A 19,345-nucleotide genomic window follows, 5' to 3' on the forward strand; every position below is an offset into this window, starting at 1 on the left:
GCGGAGGAGGGAGAGCTGCTCGCGACACCGCGGCGGGGTTTGAGCTGCGCTCGACACACATCACGGCAAAGTCACGTGACGTGGCTCAAGCCATTGGAAATACCGGGGTTCAGTAGTGCCGTTGTTGCATTGTGTCTGAAAGGACCTTCAGTGAACAAGTGAAGGAAAGGGAAAGAAATACTCAAGCAGGAGCAAAAAATGACAAATATATGAATGAAAACTGATGAATATTAGCCTAGTTTATACCAAAAATGCAAATTATTCAGTTTTCTCTCCTGAGAATTAAAAGTAAAATTAAAATTTGGCCTATTTAACATAAAAATGCTGTTGCAGTGTACTTATTATTTTGTTATTTTCATTATTTAAAAGTCACTAGAATGCTGGAAACAAGTCTGAAACTCAAATATTTCTGTGGGAGGACCCCCAGAACCCTGCTTTGGTTTGAAATCCTCCCTATTTTTGAGGTCTCATGGTTGGCAAGTATGGTACAGTGGGAGGAAGTGGAGACGCTTCGTCCATGTTTATAGACAGCCTTTGGTCTCAACTAACAGTCTCGTGTCTTTGGTGCTGAGCAGGTAGCCCAGTGTACAGTAGGTTTATCAGAGATGTTTTTGCTGAAAACAGCTGCCCGCTGTGGCTGAAAACGACACAGAAGAGAGCTGTGAGAGTGAACTAAACAGTAAAGTTGTGGGTGATAAAACAGTTAAAAGATTCATTGTCATCAAAAGACGCTAAAGCTCCGGAGAGCTGAGACGAACTGCAGAGTCAGGTGATGATTCTTTCACTACGAGCAAACCCTTTCACATACAAGTAGTCATGTTAATATAAAAAATATTGATTATAGCAGCTTTAATGTTACAGGATGAACGTTAGCTTACCATGCGTACAGTTAGCATTCTGATGGGCAGGCTATTAGGCTACTTATGGTTTATATTCTTAGCAATTTACTGTCAGTGTTGGACATGTGGAAGTTATGACCTGCTGGTGGCGCGAGATGAAAAGTCTAAGATGTCTGAGGTCTATACATTAAAAAAAAAAAAAAATTTAAACACTCATCTTACATGGATGTGTGAGAAGGCATGCAGGGTGATGGGTGTAGAGGTTAGAGGTCAAAGGTCATGTTTGTCATTTCTGGCATTCTCTGCAACAGCAGGGGCAAAAAAAAAAAAGTAGCACAAGAAACATCTTCTCCAAATTAAATCTTGTTACATGACAGAAATCTCGCTCTAGTTGAATTATTAACATACAACAACAACATACTGTATCTGGATTCTCTAGTGAATATTTCCACACTTAGAGACACACTGCTATTTTCACACATGAAAATCATTTTTTTTATGTCACAAGTAGTACTACTCAGGGTGTGAAACAGTTGTATAATGTCTTATGTAGTGGAAAAACAAAAGCTATTGAGTTGCATTATGGGAAATAGGGTCCAGTGTTTTGGAGCTTTACTTATAAGAGGGACTAGAAAGTGAGGATATCTCCACCTCAGTTCAGTTTTCACCATTTTATTTGAATCTGTCTCACCTAAATCCTCCATCTTTATGAAAATACCATAATAAGTCGCTGAAGTGCCCTTTTGATCAAATAGCAGAAACAGAGCTTATGAATTTGAATGTGCTCTGTGAGGGTTGATAATTGTACAGAGGTGGTCAAATTAATTCAATCGGTGTTTAAAAATGGCACACACAAGACCTTTAGCTCTCTCCGAGGTACAGGCGAGGCAGATTTCAACACAAGCAGTTTCCAGTCATTTTCGTGGTGGTTAGTATTTGCGAAAGTACACTCAAGAGCAGCATATCATTGTCAGCTTCTTTAATGAACTAATCTGTAGATAAGAAGAAGTCAAAGCCGAGATCAGTCAGCCTTCCTTTACACAAAACCTACAGTCTTGGATCACCTTTTCTCTTTTTCTACCCTACATCCTCCTCATCATCAACATCAAAGGAAGACAGAATACCACCAGGGACAAACCTCATCCACCCATCCCCCCCTCCCTCACCCCCCATCCATCTAAACTACAACCTCAGAGGTGAAGAGGATGCTGGGTAATCAATATTTTTGATGCCTCTGACATCTTCTCTGATGTGCTGTTGTGGTCAATGTTGAGTTTCCCCTCCTACTTCTCAATCTCCTCCGTCTGTCACCCATGAGATCGGAGTGTGTTATTGAACCCGAGGCGGACGCAGGTCGACGCCTTTAACTTCAGTTGAGGAAGAGATCGATGAGGAGCAAACTGAGGCACCAACTCTTAATATTCTGCTCTGTATTGATATCTGAACACAGCTGTACAACACCGAGTGCATACATTAGGAAGGAAATCTATCAGTCACCCCCATCTCCTCCTACCAGAGCATTATCCAGCCAATCCTACTCTACTGTTTCACCTGCTTTTTTAACATGTTATCCGTCACTAACCGGGCAAAACTCACACACATAACCAACACTGCTGCCAGGATAATTGGTCTCCCCACACCCAACCTCACAGAACGAAACAATAAAGCCAATGCACGCATTGCAATCTCAATAGCACAGGACATCACACACTCACTCAATCACCACCTCACCATAATGCCCCGCTCCGGGCACCGGTACAGAACACTGAGGTGCAACAAGGCTCTTTGGGAAAAGCTTGATACCTGCAGTCATAGCCGCCTTAAACAACAGGCGTCGCTGAATAGGCCTGAGTGTGGACTGCTGTCCCTCATTTTTTCTGTTGTTATCGCTGTTGTATTGCTGTTACTGTTGCTATTACTATTACTGTTACTGTGTTATTGTGTTACTGTGTGCTGTTGTATGTATTGGTTTCTGTCAAGTACAGTGCTGTGGAAAATAATTTCTCCTTGTGGGACAATAAAGTCTAAATGTCTACCAGTTAAAGACATTTTTTTTAAAGAAAACTGACAAAACTTTTAATTAAAAAGTTGGACGACTCTTTTACGAACTGATGACGGATGATGGATTTTAGGTATTGCTCTTTCCATATGTAAAGTGAAATATTATATATATTTTTTTAGGTTGGAAAAAGTGGCACTAAAAGTTTTAGCATCTTTCAAAAAATATATATTATCTTTTTTTCTTTTCGCCATAATATAAAACGTACATTTTTAAAATGTCAATCAATTCTTATTTTTTCACTTATTTAATCAAATGATTAACCCATTCCAACAGAATATTTGGTGTGGTATGCGGGGGGGAAATAGTTGATATTCTCACACTGCCAATGTTAGTTAGTCTTTTCTGTCCATATGTTCTTTGTCCACTGCAATAGTTACCTTCGACCACTAGATGGCAGTACAAACAACACTTTCCTCTGATTATATGATAAATGCAGGCAAAGAGGTCCTTCATGAGCCAACATTTGAAAGATTTCTTTAGCAAAACTTGGTTTCAGCCACCAAAAACTCTGGTTAATGAAACCAATAAGTAATAACCATCATTTTTAAAATATAATTTTTTACTTAAATTTTTTTTCATTTTATACTATGGCTGAAAATTAAAAATAAATATATACATTAGGAAGTTTTCATGGTTTCAATTCAGAGCCATTAAAAAAAAATATCTTAATGCTACAGCATAAAATTATAATCTAGACATCATGACATGACTAACTGGAACTGGCCTTATTGCCATTAATGCTATTGGGCTCAATGGGAGGAAATGAGTGCAGCCGGATTCCTAAATCCAATAATATAATAATTTCCTGAAAATGTAATAAAATCTGCACTTAACCTGATTGAAAATGGGTGTAATGCTCAGTGTCCATATACTTTTGGCCATGTAGTGTCTCTTCATTCAGTTTTAAACACTTTTTTTTCAGACTTGTGAAACATGCCAGTAAAAAGTCCTATATACTGTATATAAACCTGCTTGGTGCAAACAAAATGTTCCATGTGATCTTATTATAGATTGCACAACAAAGCGGTGCCTTTAACATGGCGGATATCATGACTACACCGTGTGTTAAAACAGACATGGCAGCTGGGATTTTGCCAAGGACACATAGCTAACAACATTATTTCTGTGTGTACTGTCACTTTAGGGACGCTGTGTTGTGAGGATATGGGTCGACGTGATGCGAGGGGTTACCAGGTTTGCTTGTCCGACCTCTTGACCTCCACTAGTGACAGTGGAGTCCTTTCTCCGAGCACACGACCAACCGCCGGCCACCCTGCTAATGTTTCTGCACGTCTTAGCTGCCCCAAATACCACAGCAGAAGAAGAATGAGAAGGGTATGTGGCATGTGTTAGGGTCATGGCTACCCTGGGGGGGAATGTGGCTCAGGGGTTGTGTTGTTGCATTCAGTGTCATCATTTTGATCACACAGGTCAGTCACTAACTGAAGTTACAATTTGGATTCCAGTAATTACAAAAAATATTTCAGTCGAGGGTTTTTTTGTCCCAGGATGATGAAAACAGAGAAAACACTAAAAGCACACCGCTCACAGTGGCTGCAAAGATCCCCCAAAAGAGAACAACTAATAAATCAGTTTTCTTCCACGGGGAAAATGACTGAAGGATGCTGAAAAGTACGCAGACAGAAAACATCTCAATCATGAGGCCATCATGCTGTTCTGAGTTTTTGGACCTGTGACACGTTTGGACATAAGAAAATATCCTGAATATAGGATTTTATCAACCATCAAGTCAAACGTGACTGTGGTCATAAATCCTTTCTGCGTTGTACGGTCACGTATGGTCAGGACTTTGCTAGCATGCTGAGCTAATGTTGAATGATGACGGCGAGAGGGTTGAAGGTCTTATGTCATCCGAGCAGCGTTGTTCTTAAGTCAGGTCGTGGTGCGGTCATGTGAGAGGTCAGAGGTCAGGTCAGTGTGTCTGTTGTGGCTGCCCTGCACTCCGTCATCCAGACAACAGCTGAGCACTGTAACTGCTGCTTCCTCAAGGTCAGCCTGTGTTTTTGTGACCCATTTTCTCACGCAGAGACCGCTCAGGGTGTTGAACAAACGTGAACGCGAAGAAACATCTCAATGTATCATGTATATCTGACCAGTTTTATTATTACTAATTAAACAAAATAACATCCAGTAAGCATGCATCAAGAAAAAGTACACATCAGTTTTGTCGTATTGTGGCGGTACTGAGTTCCCCAGACTTTAGTTGTTCAGTCAGAAGACTGAAAAACAGTTCCCATCCACATAATAATATAAAATAAAATGCCTTCTTAATAATAATAATGAACAAATGCCTCTTCGCTAATGAACAAATGCCTCTATATTAACAAACAATTAAGGAAACTGAAATATTGGTTTGTGTTTTTCCTTTTACCCTCCTTTAAAGTTTTCCCAAATAAAATACACTAAAAGAAATGGGTATAAAGGGTTTCATTGAAAATCAACAAATGAATAGAATACAAAAATACAGCCTGCAGGCGTTAGGCTATTGTAAGGCAAGCCAGATCGTTGCACAAATAGTACCTAAACGTCCCAGTGCAGGTAACCCAATTGGTTGGCACTTAACTTGTTTCCCCAACTAGGAGTCAACACTCTCAACAAACAAAACACAAAGATCACAGAATCCCAAAAGGGCCCAAAACAGACCAGAGTTTCTGGTAAAGCTGATAATACATGTTGCATTGAGTGAAGGAGAGATCAGAATGACACTAGGGCTGCATCCCAAAGCTCTTAATTGCATCCCTGTTTCCCTCACTTGCGTCTCATCCTTGCGTCTTAGTCCCTCCCACCAGGGAAGCATGGAGAGACGCAAGGAAACCATGCGAGGAGAGAGGAAACGAGGAAATACGATTTAAGCGACATGGGACGGTCGTTTCCTCTGAAGCGTCACGTGAAGCGACGTCCATTTCTGATGACAGCAGCAGCTGATCACAACTGGATCAGCTGTCAGTCAGCTTTAACAGCCGTTTATGTCTGAACTGTACTAATACTAATAAAGACAAGTGCTCTTTATACTATTTATTCATTATTAGCGTCTGTAGTTATTCATATTCTGGTTGTGAGTTAATTATTTAATAACCCAGAATATGACTATGGTGTTTTTTGAACACTGGACATTATTTATTAGGCTAAAGGGAAAATGTAAATGATGTAACTCATATCAAACCAGACGTTCAGAAATCATCAGCCTCATGTGACTGAATGGAAATGAAGATAAATGATGTAAAAGGTGTTTGTTGCTGACAGACAGACTCTCCTTCTCTCTCTGACTTTAATAGTTTCATTAATAAAAGTTAACGGGGGAAATAACAGATCATGAAAAGAAAAATCATTCTAAGAAATGCAGAAAGTTATTTTAAGTCAGTTTATCTGGTATTATAAACCCCTCTCAGTGTCAGGCTGCTTCACTGACGGTGTGTGAAGGAGAGCTACTGCAGGTCCTTCTGCTGCTGTTCAGAGCTACAGTTAACACAGATTATAACTAGATGGTGAATCAGAAGACAACTAAAATATAAAACGTTTAATCTATGATCTGTCTTCACTCCGGTATAAAACTCAGTGATGCTGAGAGGTAAAGTTATCAGATCAGTCTGATCGGCAGCAGCGTCCAATCAGTAACTGATATCCAATAAGGGGGCGTGTCGGTCGGCAAAAGACTTCCGTGCAGGATACACTGGTGTATCCTCGCTCATAGCTCCTCCGGCAAGCCTCCTCGACCCTCGATCCTCGCTCCTCGATGCACAAATAAGGGCTTTGGGACGGTCTTCAAAATGGCGCACCAGAACAACTTCCGGTTCAAGCGAGGATCGAGGAGCGAGGAAACGAAAATTAAGAGCTTTGGGATGCAGCCTGGGTGTGCAGTTTCCCTCCTCTTTTAAGCCCTACAGAAAGGTCGTCGTTACACCCTGATTGGCCAAGAGGGGAATGCACCAAGCTGCTCTCAACTATCATTTAAGAGCCAGTTCCCACACCCTGCGCAACAGGTGAACTGAATAACCCTCTAATCACTCAGCAACTCAACCAAAAAAACACCAGGGAAAAGGGAAACAACAGCAAGCACCAGAGAATTGGCAGCTGCCACACTCCCTCCCCCATATAATAAACACCGCCTCCAAGGTGTTTTACACACATCCTTTAGACAGTTATTTACCTTTAATACAATGTCACAAAAAACCCATAAATTCATCCTCATCACTAGTGTCACTGTCCAGAAAAATGTGCATGACCGCCTCTCTCTCCTGAGCCTCAACTTCAACAGAGGTTGGGCGACACTCCTTCAAATCACACACATTAACCACCCTTAGATCTTTTCCGGTGTCCTCACGCACAATCCTGTAATTCACAGGGCCGACTTGCTCAACAATGCGGTACGGACCAATCCATCGTGGGGCCAGTTTAGCTGTGTAATTTTTGGAAGCCTTGGAGACGGGATGGGCTTTCATCCAGACCCTATCTTTCATTTCATATGTGACATGTCGCCTGTTTTTGTTGTAGGTATGAGCCTGTTTCCTTTTTGCCTGTGCCAGATTGGACTCTACCAGAGCTTGGACATTTTTCAGAGCACGTGGGACCTGAGAAGAGGGCTCAAAAGCTCTGGCAAAAGGTCCCTTCAAAGATCCTCTAAGCAGCAACTCAGCTGGGGAAAAGCCGGTGGCTTCATTGACTGCGGAGTTCAGGGCAAAACGCAACTCCGGTATGAAACGATCCCAACTCTTATGCTTCTCTCCAACATACGAAGCTATCATGCTTTTTAGTGAGCGGCTAATACACTCAGTCATGTTAGTCTGTGGATGATAGGCAGTTGTGAGTTTATGCACAACCCCCCAGCTATCACACAACTCTTTGAAAACCTCTGAGGTGAACTGAGGTCCCCGATCTGATAAGACATGTTTTGGGACACCCCAACGTGTAAAGATGTCCTTCCGCAGATATTTGCTGATTGTGGAAGCAGTAGCATTACGTAAAGGAAACAACTCAACCCAACGACTATAATAATCTACCACAACAAGTAATTGGGTGTTTCCCAGGGAACTACGAGGCAGAGGGCCCATGAGGTCCAAACCAAGCATTTCCCATGGCTCCGTTACCTTTGTCTGCTGGAGCAAGCCAGCAGGCTTCCTGGACTCAGGTTTATATTTCTGACAAATAGTACAAGATCTTACATATTCTGCGACATCTGTCCATATTTTCGGCCAGTATGCAACTTCACGAATCCTTTGCTGGGTCTTATATCGTCCAAAATGACCACTCAAAGGATTATCGTGGTATGCATGCAAGACGACTGGACGAAGTGACTGTGGAACATATACCTGGTATAGGTCACCACGGTCAAGATGTTTGGTTTTCCTGTAAACCGTATCCTCCAAAATGACAAAACCGGAGTCTGCTTCACCGCCAGGTTTGTCATCAGTGAGCAGTGCCTGATATATTTTCTGGATGTCTGGATCACTCCTCTGGGCTTTCCAGACATCCTCATCAGTCAGAGGAAAAGGTACAAACTTCTCATCCCGTGTCAGGGAACGAGTGTACAATGCAAGGGAGGCCGGACCAGTGGCCCGCGACAGAGCATCCGGTGCGTTGTTCAACTTACCCTTACGATATTCAATCGTAAAAGAAAATTCCTGCAGACGCAGTGCCCAGCGTATAAGCCTGGAGCTAGCTTTATTGGTGTTAAAGACCCACAACAACGAAGAGTGGTCAGTGACAACAACGAAAGGTTTCCCTTCCAGATAGTGTCTCCATTTCTCCAGACTCCACACCACAGCCAGACATTCCCGTTCTGTCGTGGAGTAATTTTGCTCTGACCTTGTTAGAGAGCGGCTGCCATAAGCGATAACCTCTTCTCTAGAGGAAGTGTTCGATCTCTGAGCCAAAACTGCCCCTAGACCCGTAGAACTTGCATCGGTGTAGACGACAAATGTGTTACACATATCAGGGTGACCAAGGACAGGAGGAGAGGTCAGATGGTCTTTAAGACATTGAAATGCCTTCTGACACTCCTCTGACCACTTAAACACGACTCCTTTCTTTTTCAGCGCATTCAGGGGCTCCGCAATCATTGAAAAGTTAGGGACATAACGGTGGTACCATCCAGCCAGACCCAAAAACCTTTGAACTTCCTTGAGGTTTCTAGGCACAGGGTAGTCACAAAGTGCTTCTGTCTTTTGCTGGATCTGCCTGCACTCCCTCCTTGCTCACTACATGACCCAGGAATTTAAGCTCGGGACAACAGAAGTGGCATTTCTTAATATTGAGTGTAAGGCCAGCCTGCTGGAGGCAATCAAACACTCGCTGGACGTCATGAAAGTGATTCTGGACGTCTTTGGAATAGATTATGATGTCATCCAAGTACACCATACAGCACTCTCCTAGGCAGCTCCTCAGCACTTGAGTCATCAGCCTTTGGAAGGTAGCTGGAGCTCCCTTCAAGCCGAAAGGCATAACCCGAAAATGGAATAATCCAAAACATGTGACGAATGCCGTGAGGTGCTGGCTTTCCGGGTCCATTTCTACCTGCCAATAACCACTGTTGAGATCTAAGGTGGTGAACACAGCTGAACCTGCCAGAGATTCAAGTATCTCAGAAATCGTTGGTAGAGGATAGGCATCTCCCTCGCTACGTTCATTAACACGGCGGAGATCAACACAAAATCGGGGTGTTCCACCATCTTTTCTAGGCACCACTACAATCGGGGATGCCCAGGGTGAATGGGAAGGTACAATGATACCCTGTTGAAGCATCTCTTCGATCTGCTCCTTAACCATCTTCCGCTTTTGTAGGGGTAATCGATAGGGGCGCTGGGTAACCACAACATCACTGTTTAATTTGATTTTATGTTTCAGCACAGAGGTACGGCCTAAAGTGGTGGTGCAGACCCGCGGGTTGTTTAGCAAGAGTTGGTACAATTTCTCAGCCTCCCTCCCTGTTAAACCACTGTCTGCAACAGCAGTATGGAGCAGACTGGGTAAGTCATCACCTTTAGGAATACAAGCTAGGTTACACCAGTCATCACTAACGGCAGGCAAGAGCGGTAATGTAGGTGGTAAGGTAGTATACAAAGCAACACTGTTCACACTCAGAACACCCCAACAATCACTAGGGCACAAGACAGGCTGGAAAGGGAAAACCCTGGTGGTGTCATCACCAGCAAAAGAGTATACCTTGTCCCGGACGTTGACCTGGAGCCCACTCATGCTCATAAAATCTAAACCAAGAACTAATGGATACACCAACACATCTGCATCCAGTACTGCGGTAGGTACGAACCAACTGTTACCATGCATGCTGAACTCCAGCACTTTACATCCAATAGGATTTGCTTGCTGGCCATTCGCAAGATACATTGGTCCACCCTGCCATGATACAAGGGACTCATTGGGGCCTTTGATCTTATTCCACAGACTCACATGCAATAAAGTGTAAGTAGCACCTGTGTCCACAAGCGCTTTCCCATGACGCTGACGTACCGTGATGGGCACAACCAACTGTTTTAGACTAGTGGGCGGGTGAGATGGAGATCCCACCACACTAGTAGACTTTTGCTTCTGGCGGTTCTTGGCTGCAGGCTGACTAGCAACAGTAGCCATGGAACCTTTTTTACTGGACTCTGAAGTCTGTTTTGACTCTGACTTTTGCTGTCCACTGTATTTTAAGCTACCTGGGAAGACATGAAACTGAGGGCAGAACCCTGGTGCATGCTCACCATGGCAACGCCAACACAAAACCATTTCAGGTCTCTTTATAACCTTCTTTTCAGTTGTACCATTAGCTTTGTGAGATTCGTTCAGAGTTCTCCTGTACCTTTTCTGGTTTTCATAATCTACTTCTCTTTGACTCCCAATACGGATCATCTCATCTATGGAGGTAACCCGACCACAGAGCTGACGTGCCAGAAAGGGATTCATAGCCTTCAATATTCTTTTTAAAATCTCATCATCTGTGGCCGAAGAGTGCCAACGTTTGATAAGTGCTTGAAAGGAGAAAACAAAGTCTCGTAGTGACTCATTTCTTCCTTGCACCCTGGTTCGAATCTGTTCTTCCAGAACATCAACATAGTCCTCGGGAAGAAAAGATGATGGGAAAGCTCTCTGAAATTCCTCCCATGAATGGATTTTCTCCCTAACAGTCTCCCACCAATCACGTGCAGAACCATGCAATACACTTCTCATGGTCGCTAGGATCTCACCATGGGTAAGTGGTTTCAGAGACAGGAAGTCACTGCATCTTTGCAAATACACCAAAGGATCTTTCTCATCCTGAGGCCCGCCATAGCAAGGGAAAAACATCTTAATTGGAAGTTTGCCATCAGTCACTCTACAACCATCATCCTGGAAAATTTCCCCCTTAGGAGCAGCAGCTCCTGAGCAATCTGAAGGAACTCCCACAGGCAACAAAACCACATTTTTAACAACTGGAGAAACAGGATATGTGTGTGCTTGAGACGAAACTGCAACAGGTGTGACTGCTTCTTTAAGGACCAATTCCTCTCGCTTATGTATTGAATTGACCTGAGAAATTAATCATGAACACCACTTTTATGATTTTTGAAGTGTGAATGTAATCACCAGAAGTAAAAATCTAATGTTAGGCTATAAAGGAACTACACCACGGCGACATGAGCGCGAGTACACAAAACGAAGCTGTAACGGAGGACAAGTCGGCGTGATGATGTTTAGTAGTCTCATTTAGCCACCGTTTAACGTAAAAGCTTCAAAATTCACGAGTGGGGTATTTATTGATGTATTTTACGCTCATTCCTGTAGCACTCTATTAGCCTATGTTGTATCCAGCCTGGGTACACAGTCAAACAGGCTTCTGACAATGACTTCCAGCTACGCTCTACAGCCTCTGCTCAACATAACTTTTGATCATTTTACAGCATTGCTGTCCTACAGCATTATGGAGCCTTTTTCCAACATTAAAAATGTGGACTTTTTTTACTTACATTTACACTCTAGCAATCAATGTTTTCCATCCAATCTGCTGTGCGGTTTTAGGGTTGCCTCAATCAAGTTAATATATCTGAAAATATGTTTAATTGTATCTCTTAAAGCTGAAGTTGGCAAGTTGGAGCAAATATGATAAAAAAAAAAGTTATTTTTATAAAACGGTTACTATGTCCTGGCAAAAGTGCACGAGGCAGGTAATCTGAAAAAAAAAAAAAATCATGTTGCTCCGGTGCTCCTAACGGCATCTGCAAGATTTCACAGACCGGAAAACAACCAATAGAAGTCGAGCTGGAGCCTGCCGTCTCTGAGCAGCTGTCAATCACTCGTAAACTCTGATCAAACTAAACCTCAAGAAAGTTTGTGACCCGGCAGCCATGTTTAGATCTGCTTAGGAAATACCAAGCACTGCCCCCCAGCCGTAGCAAACTTTCTCATTTTACAGCTAAACAGTACACAAGATGTTTCTGAAAACATTCGAGGAGAGAAATAGGCATTACAGTAACAGAATATTGATTCATATTTGATCAGTGCTGCCTAGTTTGACCATTTGATCGGAGTTTGCGAGTGAATGAACAGCCAATAGGAACGCTTTCTCTCTTTCTGAAATGACCTCTGATTGGCCAAAGTCTCCCATCATGGGCTAGATTTTCTAAAGCCTGAAAACAGAGCCATGAGGAGGTGCAGAAGTCTAGTTATCTCTAAGAACACTTGAATTACAATATGATGAAAGATTATGGAATTTTTGCCCAATGATGCCAAAAATATTCTGCCTACTGAAGCTTTAAACTTAGGGTGGGTGATGTTTTTCAAATACATTTGTTATTTTATGTCAGTTGAAATTGTCATTACATTCAGACAGCAATCAATAAATCAAATGATCTGACCAAAAAAAAAAGAATCGGGTATCTGTGGCTGTTGCAGGACTGAATGAAAAGATTGGACGGCTACCTGTCCGTCTATCTGAGTGCACTCGGTCCGTCATGATAATTTATGGGGAGTATTTTAGAAGGGAGGCCTGAAGGAGTGCACACTGTTGACGCACAAGAGACTCAAGGGTAGCCTGCACGGAACCCATCTGCTGTTGCAATGTATGCACCTCGGTCACCAGAAGTTGTACATCCTTATTTTCAGTGACCGCGGATGTAATGGAGGTCATCAAGTTTTGACGGTCAGTAATCAGGGACTCTTGGAACTCAGACTGTGTTTGTTGTGCATTCCACTGAATGACATTTATGCACTTTGAACCAAAATCCCTTACTTCTGCGAGCAAATGGTTACTTGCTTTCTCCACCACATTTGTTATGAGAGTAGTACACATTTTTAGAGCTTTATCGATGGGTATGCCCTTTGAAATGTTTGACAGCCACTCACGCTGCCAATCCACTGTATTTTTAAACACAAGTTTCATCGACTCTACAGCATTAGCAAAAATGACTAAATCCAAATCTGAGTGTTCCTGGGTGGGAGGAGCTTCAGGAACTGGGGATGAAGGCGGAAGTAATAAGCCCTCTAAAGCCAAAAGAGGATGAGTGTCCACAGACAATTGTGGTTCTACTGGAGCATCTACCCATCCCTTTTCATCATCATCATCATCCAGCACGTGCACCTCCTGCCCAACTACAGGCATATCCAAGCTAACATTTAGAGAAAGCTCGGATTCCAATTCCGCAAGCGACGGTTCAAATGCGGTCATTGTAATGTCTGGATCTTCCCAAGACATGATGGATAGTCACTAGTAATTATTTGGACTAATAGTCAAGCTACACTCCACATACACATTTCAGAAATATACACTCAAATACACTTGCTAAATAGATATCAGAAGATGGGACACAAAACTAAATCTCTTTATTGAAAGATTATGCTTTGTGTTACGTGTCCCTTCGTGGTTGCCAATTATGTGGCGGTACTGAGTTCCCCAGACTTTAGTTGGTCAGTCAGAAGACTGAAAAACAGTTCCCATCCACATAATAATATAAAATAGAATGCCTTCTTAATAATAATAATGAACAAATGCCTCTATATTATGCTTTGTGTTACGTGTCCCTTCGTGGTTGCTAATTATGTGGCCACAGTATGACTCCAAACATCTCCAAAAACTCTTTTCCTTTATGAACAAAAGTTTTACATTGTCACTTGTATGTCGTGTTACTTGTATATCCTTTGAGCCCTTGAGCTGTTTGCATCTTTTCAAGAGTTTCTGTGATAATCTAAACTGCAAACTGTTTTTCCCCTTAAATTGAGGGGAGGTGTGATCTATAAGTCTGTGGATTCTTGACCTTTCCTGACACATTTCTTCTTTTTTTTCAATTATCTGGATTTTATGCAGTCTTATGTGTGTGCAAATAGAATTAAATAAATCCATAAATAAACTGAGATAAATTGCTTCAAAGCTGCACTAATTGACTTTTTGGCCACTTGGGGGCAGTGGAACTAGCTGAAAATGTATATTTTCACTTATAAGCATTTTAGTTGCTATGGCAAATAGTAAACTATTGCCTATCTGGCTGACATGGTGCAAAATTGTCATTAATTTTGTTGTTTTTCTAGCTTCCAGATGAATGTAAGTCCATTATTCGCTCATCTTTTAGGTCTGTTTTGGTCTCCACCATCTCCTGAGAAAAATATCTGTGTCTTTAGCTTGCTAATCCCTGATATTTAGCTTGCTAGCTTACCATGTTGCTTAGCTTGCTGAAGCCATTTAGCATGCTAGCTTACGAGATGTTATTTTTAGGGTTGTTAAAGGTAACACGATAATAACGCGCTAATGCAAATTCATTTTAACGCCACTGATTTCTTCAACGCATTAATGATATTTCTGTCTAAGTTTTAAAGCTAGAGTGAGGATACTGGTATTATATGAAACTAAAAAAAACCTAAGGAATCCATTGATACCAACCATGTCATACTAGCTTCAGCTCGCTAGCTCCGAACCTGCGCTAAATTTTGGCGAGGAAAAACTGTCATAGCCATTTTCAAAGGGGTCTCTTGACCTCTGACCTCCAGATATGTGAATGTAAATGGGTTCTATGGGTACCCACGAGTCTCCCCTTTACAGACATGCCCACTTTATGATAATCACATGCAGTTTGGGGCAAGTCATAGTCAAGTCAGCACACTGACACACTGACAGCTGTTGTTGCCTGTTGGGCTGCAGTTTACCATGTTATGATTTGAGCATATTTTTTATGCTAAATGCAGTACCTGTGAGGGTTTCTGGACAATATTTGTCATTGTTTTGTGTTGTTAATTGATTTTCAATAATAAATATATATATATATATTTCCATAAAGCAGCATATTTGCCCACTCCCATGTTGATAAGAGTATTAAACACTTGACAAATCTCCCTTTAAGGTACATTTTGAGTAGATAAAAAAATATGCAATTAATTTATGATTTATCATGGACATTCATGCGCTTAATCACTTTTAAATATTTGAATTGATTGACAGCCCTAGTTATCTTGTTTGTTTGTTGAAGCTTATTTTGTCATTTGATGCCGGGCTGGTAGCGTACAGTGGGTTTGTGAGAGCTTATGTTTCTGAAAACAGCTGGGTTGATGAGTTTTAATAAAACCAAAACAATGAGCTAAAAGGTAATTCTTCTGTGGTGTCACTATTAGTGACACATTTCACATCATACATAGATCATCTGTTATATTACAACAACTCTGAATTAATTCATGCTTAAAATAATAGTTACATCCAAAATATCTGGGCCCTTTAAAGGGAGATATACAGCAGTCTTTGTCTAATGACAGTGATGAATATCCACCCATTCAACTACACCCAAGCCCTCTTGTCTGGAGATTCACTGCTATCAGACTGTTGGCCTGAGTTTGCCCCAACTGGAGTGTACTGGTCCAGCTTTTTGACAGGTGTTGGCATCCTGGGGTGTGGTCCTCTGTCAGGGCGAGGGGACAGTGGAGGTCTCAGGTGGCTGTGGAGGACAAAGTGAGTCGGCACCGGAGCGCTGATGGGAGTGGGCGACCGAGACATCTCCACCTTAGCATCTTTGCTTTCTGGCCTGGTGTCATTACTGGTTCCATCATTCACTCTTGTATGAAGAGGTTCACCGTCTTGCCCGACTGCAGCGTGCTTTTCATCCTTGAGACTGTTCTTTGAGCTTTCACTCGGGCTGATTCTTCTGGTCAAAAGAGCATCGCTGTCTTCAGTCATAGTTGTCGTTGTATGCATGCTGCTTTGCTCTCCTTTACTCATCTCCTCCATCAACATCTCCCTTTTCCTCCTCCATCTCACCATCGCCTTCATGGAGCTCACCAGGTCGAGCAAACTTAGTAGAACGGACAAGGAGGCAACGCCCAGCATGAAGTTGAGCATTAAGCTCTTCTCAGTCGGTCTGGAGATGTAGCACTCGACCCCAGATGTGCAGGGAGCCTCGTAGCAGAGGAAGCTCTTAGGCATGGACAAACCAAAGAGAAAAAACTGACCTGCACCGAAAGCCACCTCCAGAAGGATCCGCAGAATTACAACCAGGAAGTAAGCGCAGTAGAAGCGCGGCGCTCCCCGTTCACGATGGACATCGTGAAGTGGAGCTTTATGCAAGGACAGTTCTCTCGAGAACGAGTTCTCAAGGGTGAAAGGTGAACCTCCTCGACTCCTGTCGCAGTAGAAACCTCCGAAATAGGGATATGACAACACTTTGTGCATGACGTAGGTTGCAAACAGCACGTGGGGAAGACAGAGAAGAATGAGGTGGAAGAGCCAGAGACGGAGGACGGATACGGGAGCAAATACGTCAAAACACACGTTAGAGCAGCCCGGCTGGATGGTGTTGCAGATGAATCTCTCCTGCTCGTCACCGAAGAGGGTGAAGCCGGCCAACAGGAGGACCAGCATGCGTACAACCAGCATCAGCATCCACCATGTTTTGCCTTTAATAGAAAAGAAATGATCAATAATGAGTATTAGATTACATGAAGATGGATTTGGGTTGTCGCAGCAGACAATTACAGGTTACAGCAAAGAAAAAAAAATAATCAAACAAATTTATCAAACTTGACACAATGATAAAGAAATACTTAGATTATTTACAAATACATGTAAATAAAAATCTATTTGAAATATTAAACATCATGACAAAATTACACAGAGGGACACATTTCTCTATACTAGAAAAATTATGACCAAGCAAAAACAATCCTATCAGGACTTAGTCAAAATACATTGTTCTTAATTTCCAGGATTTCACAAGATTTAACTGTAATTATTTCACATTAAATTACAGTATTATCACTTCACAGGCTTAAATACAGTAATTCTACAGCAGCGTACTGCTAGATCACAGTAACATACTGATATACAGTATACAGCTGTCATTTCACAGTCATTTAGTGTAAAAACAATACAGTAACTTACTGTGAAAAGTAATATAACTAGTAAATATCACAATTTAGACTAAGAAAAGAACATTTTGTATTGATTGTTTTTTATATATATATATACAGTATGTTTAAGATGACTCTTTACCTTAACTGTTTATTTGGTTTATGAAAATAGACATTGACATACTATCACTGCTTGATTTCTAATATTGTGAACTACTAAAGAGAAACTTACCCATGAAGGAGACATTGTGACTGATAGTGATGAAGAGTAGATCTCTGGCTCCCATCATCCTCATTGTTCAGTGCTAACCCTGATCCCATAAGAAAACAAGCCGAAACTCTTAAGAAAAGCTCCTTGAAGACGAATCAGGGAGACGTTCAGACGAGCTGCTGTCCCCTTCAACTCTGCTCCAGAACTACTACAGCTTGCCACTAAATACAGTCTCACCTCTAACGTCTCCTTACTGCTACTCTGTTGTCTGCGGAGGCCAGGACCTGTGGAGAGAGCTATTCTTACCAGGCTGCCGTCAAAGCATTGTTGGGATGTCGAGATACAGGTCAACCTTACCGGAAGCTGACAATCATAACGTAGGCGAGCTTGTAATAGACAATCATAAACTTAAGTGAGACAGCTAAATGCTGTTGAGTCGATCTCTAATTCACATTTAGGTAATCATCACACCACAAGACAATTATTATTATTATTATTATTACATTTAAAGGTCCCATATCGTGCTCATTTTCAGGGTCATACTTGTATTTTTGGTTTCTACTAGAACATGTTTAAATGCTGTAATGTTAAAAAAACACATTATTTTCCTCATACTGTCTGCCTGAATATACCTGTATTTACCCTATGTCTAAAACGCTCCGTTTTAGTGCATTTCAATGGAATTCCAACGGAATTGCATTGCTAGGCAACAGTTTGGGTCCATGTTTACTTCCTGTCAGCTGATGTTATTCACATACACTGCAACAGGAAATAAAATGGGACTCATTTATAATGTTTATGTTTAAAACCGTGTAACGGTCTATATATATTGTATATTTGTGACATCACAAATGGACAGAAATCCTAACGGCTTGTTTCAAACGCACAATTTCTGAATACGGGCTGTGTGTATTTTTCCGTATATTGAGTGTTTTGATAGTTTACCAGTATTTATATAGCACTTAAACCTGCTTTGTAATGTAAAAGACTTGGAAATTTCACTTTTTACAATATGGGACCTTTAAAGGCAATGCTAGATTGTAATACCAGTGCTGTGAAACAAAATGTATACAATCTGCAAAACAAAGAACTATTAGACAAGAGCATTTGCTTTTATCAAAAAACACAAATCAACACATAAATAATTCACAATTAATTATGTCTCAGTTTGTTTTGTTTACTCTTTATACATTATACAAAGTTAATTTGCAGAATAATTATATTTCAGTGATTTAGTTTTCAGACAAATGAGAGAAAGAAAACATGAAAACCTGATCTGTTATTTGCAATAAGATGGAAATTAAATGTACAATGGAAATACAAAATGATCAGTTGTGTCAGCAGTTTCAACACTTTAAACGCACAAAGGCGCAGCAGTCGGGGTTTATGTGATAGAATCACCATCATATTGAAAAGTGTACAAATGATTTCTAATGTTTGTGTGTCTGGGTTTTACAGGCAGCCTTTGTGATGACTGAACACACCCTTAGTGGTAGTTATTTCTATTCTTTTATAGGATCATTCTGAACTTTGGGGCATACATCATGGCTCCACAGATCATCTGTGTGTCACACACTAGATGTAGAAGATCACACGAAGATCATACTTGTGACAACTAAATGCTGTTATTAGAGGACCAACAATAAATCACCTGTTTGAAACGAGACAGAAGACTTGTGTAGGATTTGTGGTGTTATGAGGTCTTGTATTACAATTACTTCCACATTAGTATAATTTTGTTTGGTCCAGTCTACTGAAAAGTTAACTTTCTGTTCCCTTTTCCTTAGTTAGGTATGAGTGTCCTCTAAACACCTGATACCTCCAAACTGTGAACTTCTCAGGAACTAAGGAAGCAGCTCTGTTCGTGGGTTCACTCTAATGCAGTTTTAGTCACTAGGTTTTAAAAACTTTGGAAAG

General features: G+C 41.4%; 1 protein-coding gene and 1 long non-coding RNA gene across 2 annotated transcripts in view; one reads left to right on the plus strand and one right to left on the minus strand.

Annotated features, from left to right (window-relative positions):
* The window catches only part of LOC141777766 (uncharacterized), a 404,619-nt gene extending 398,679 nt beyond the window's left edge, over window positions 1-5,940 (plus strand). Inside the window, exon 2 of the long non-coding RNA XR_012595966.1 lies at window positions 5,632-5,940. This is a non-coding gene — a long non-coding RNA (uncharacterized LOC141777766). The remainder of the gene's footprint in view (window positions 1-5,631) is intronic.
* An 8,933-nt stretch (window positions 5,941-14,873) lies between these two features.
* Window positions 14,874-17,805, minus strand: LOC141776302 (gap junction delta-4 protein-like). The gene is made up of 2 exons (XM_074649756.1): window positions 17,450-17,805; window positions 14,874-16,764 (listed from the first exon to the last, which is right to left on the minus strand). The coding sequence occupies exons 1-2, from the start codon at window positions 17,511-17,513 to the stop codon at window positions 15,653-15,655; spliced, it is 1,176 nt and encodes a 391-aa protein (XP_074505857.1). The 5' UTR covers window positions 17,514-17,805; the 3' UTR covers window positions 14,874-15,652.
* Window positions 17,806-19,345: the final 1,540 nt, after the last annotated feature.

The sequence above is a fragment of the Sebastes fasciatus genome, chromosome 11 (assembly GCF_043250625.1).
Source record: "Sebastes fasciatus isolate fSebFas1 chromosome 11, fSebFas1.pri, whole genome shotgun sequence".
NCBI classification, from domain to species: Eukaryota; Metazoa; Chordata; class Actinopteri; order Perciformes; family Sebastidae; genus Sebastes; species Sebastes fasciatus.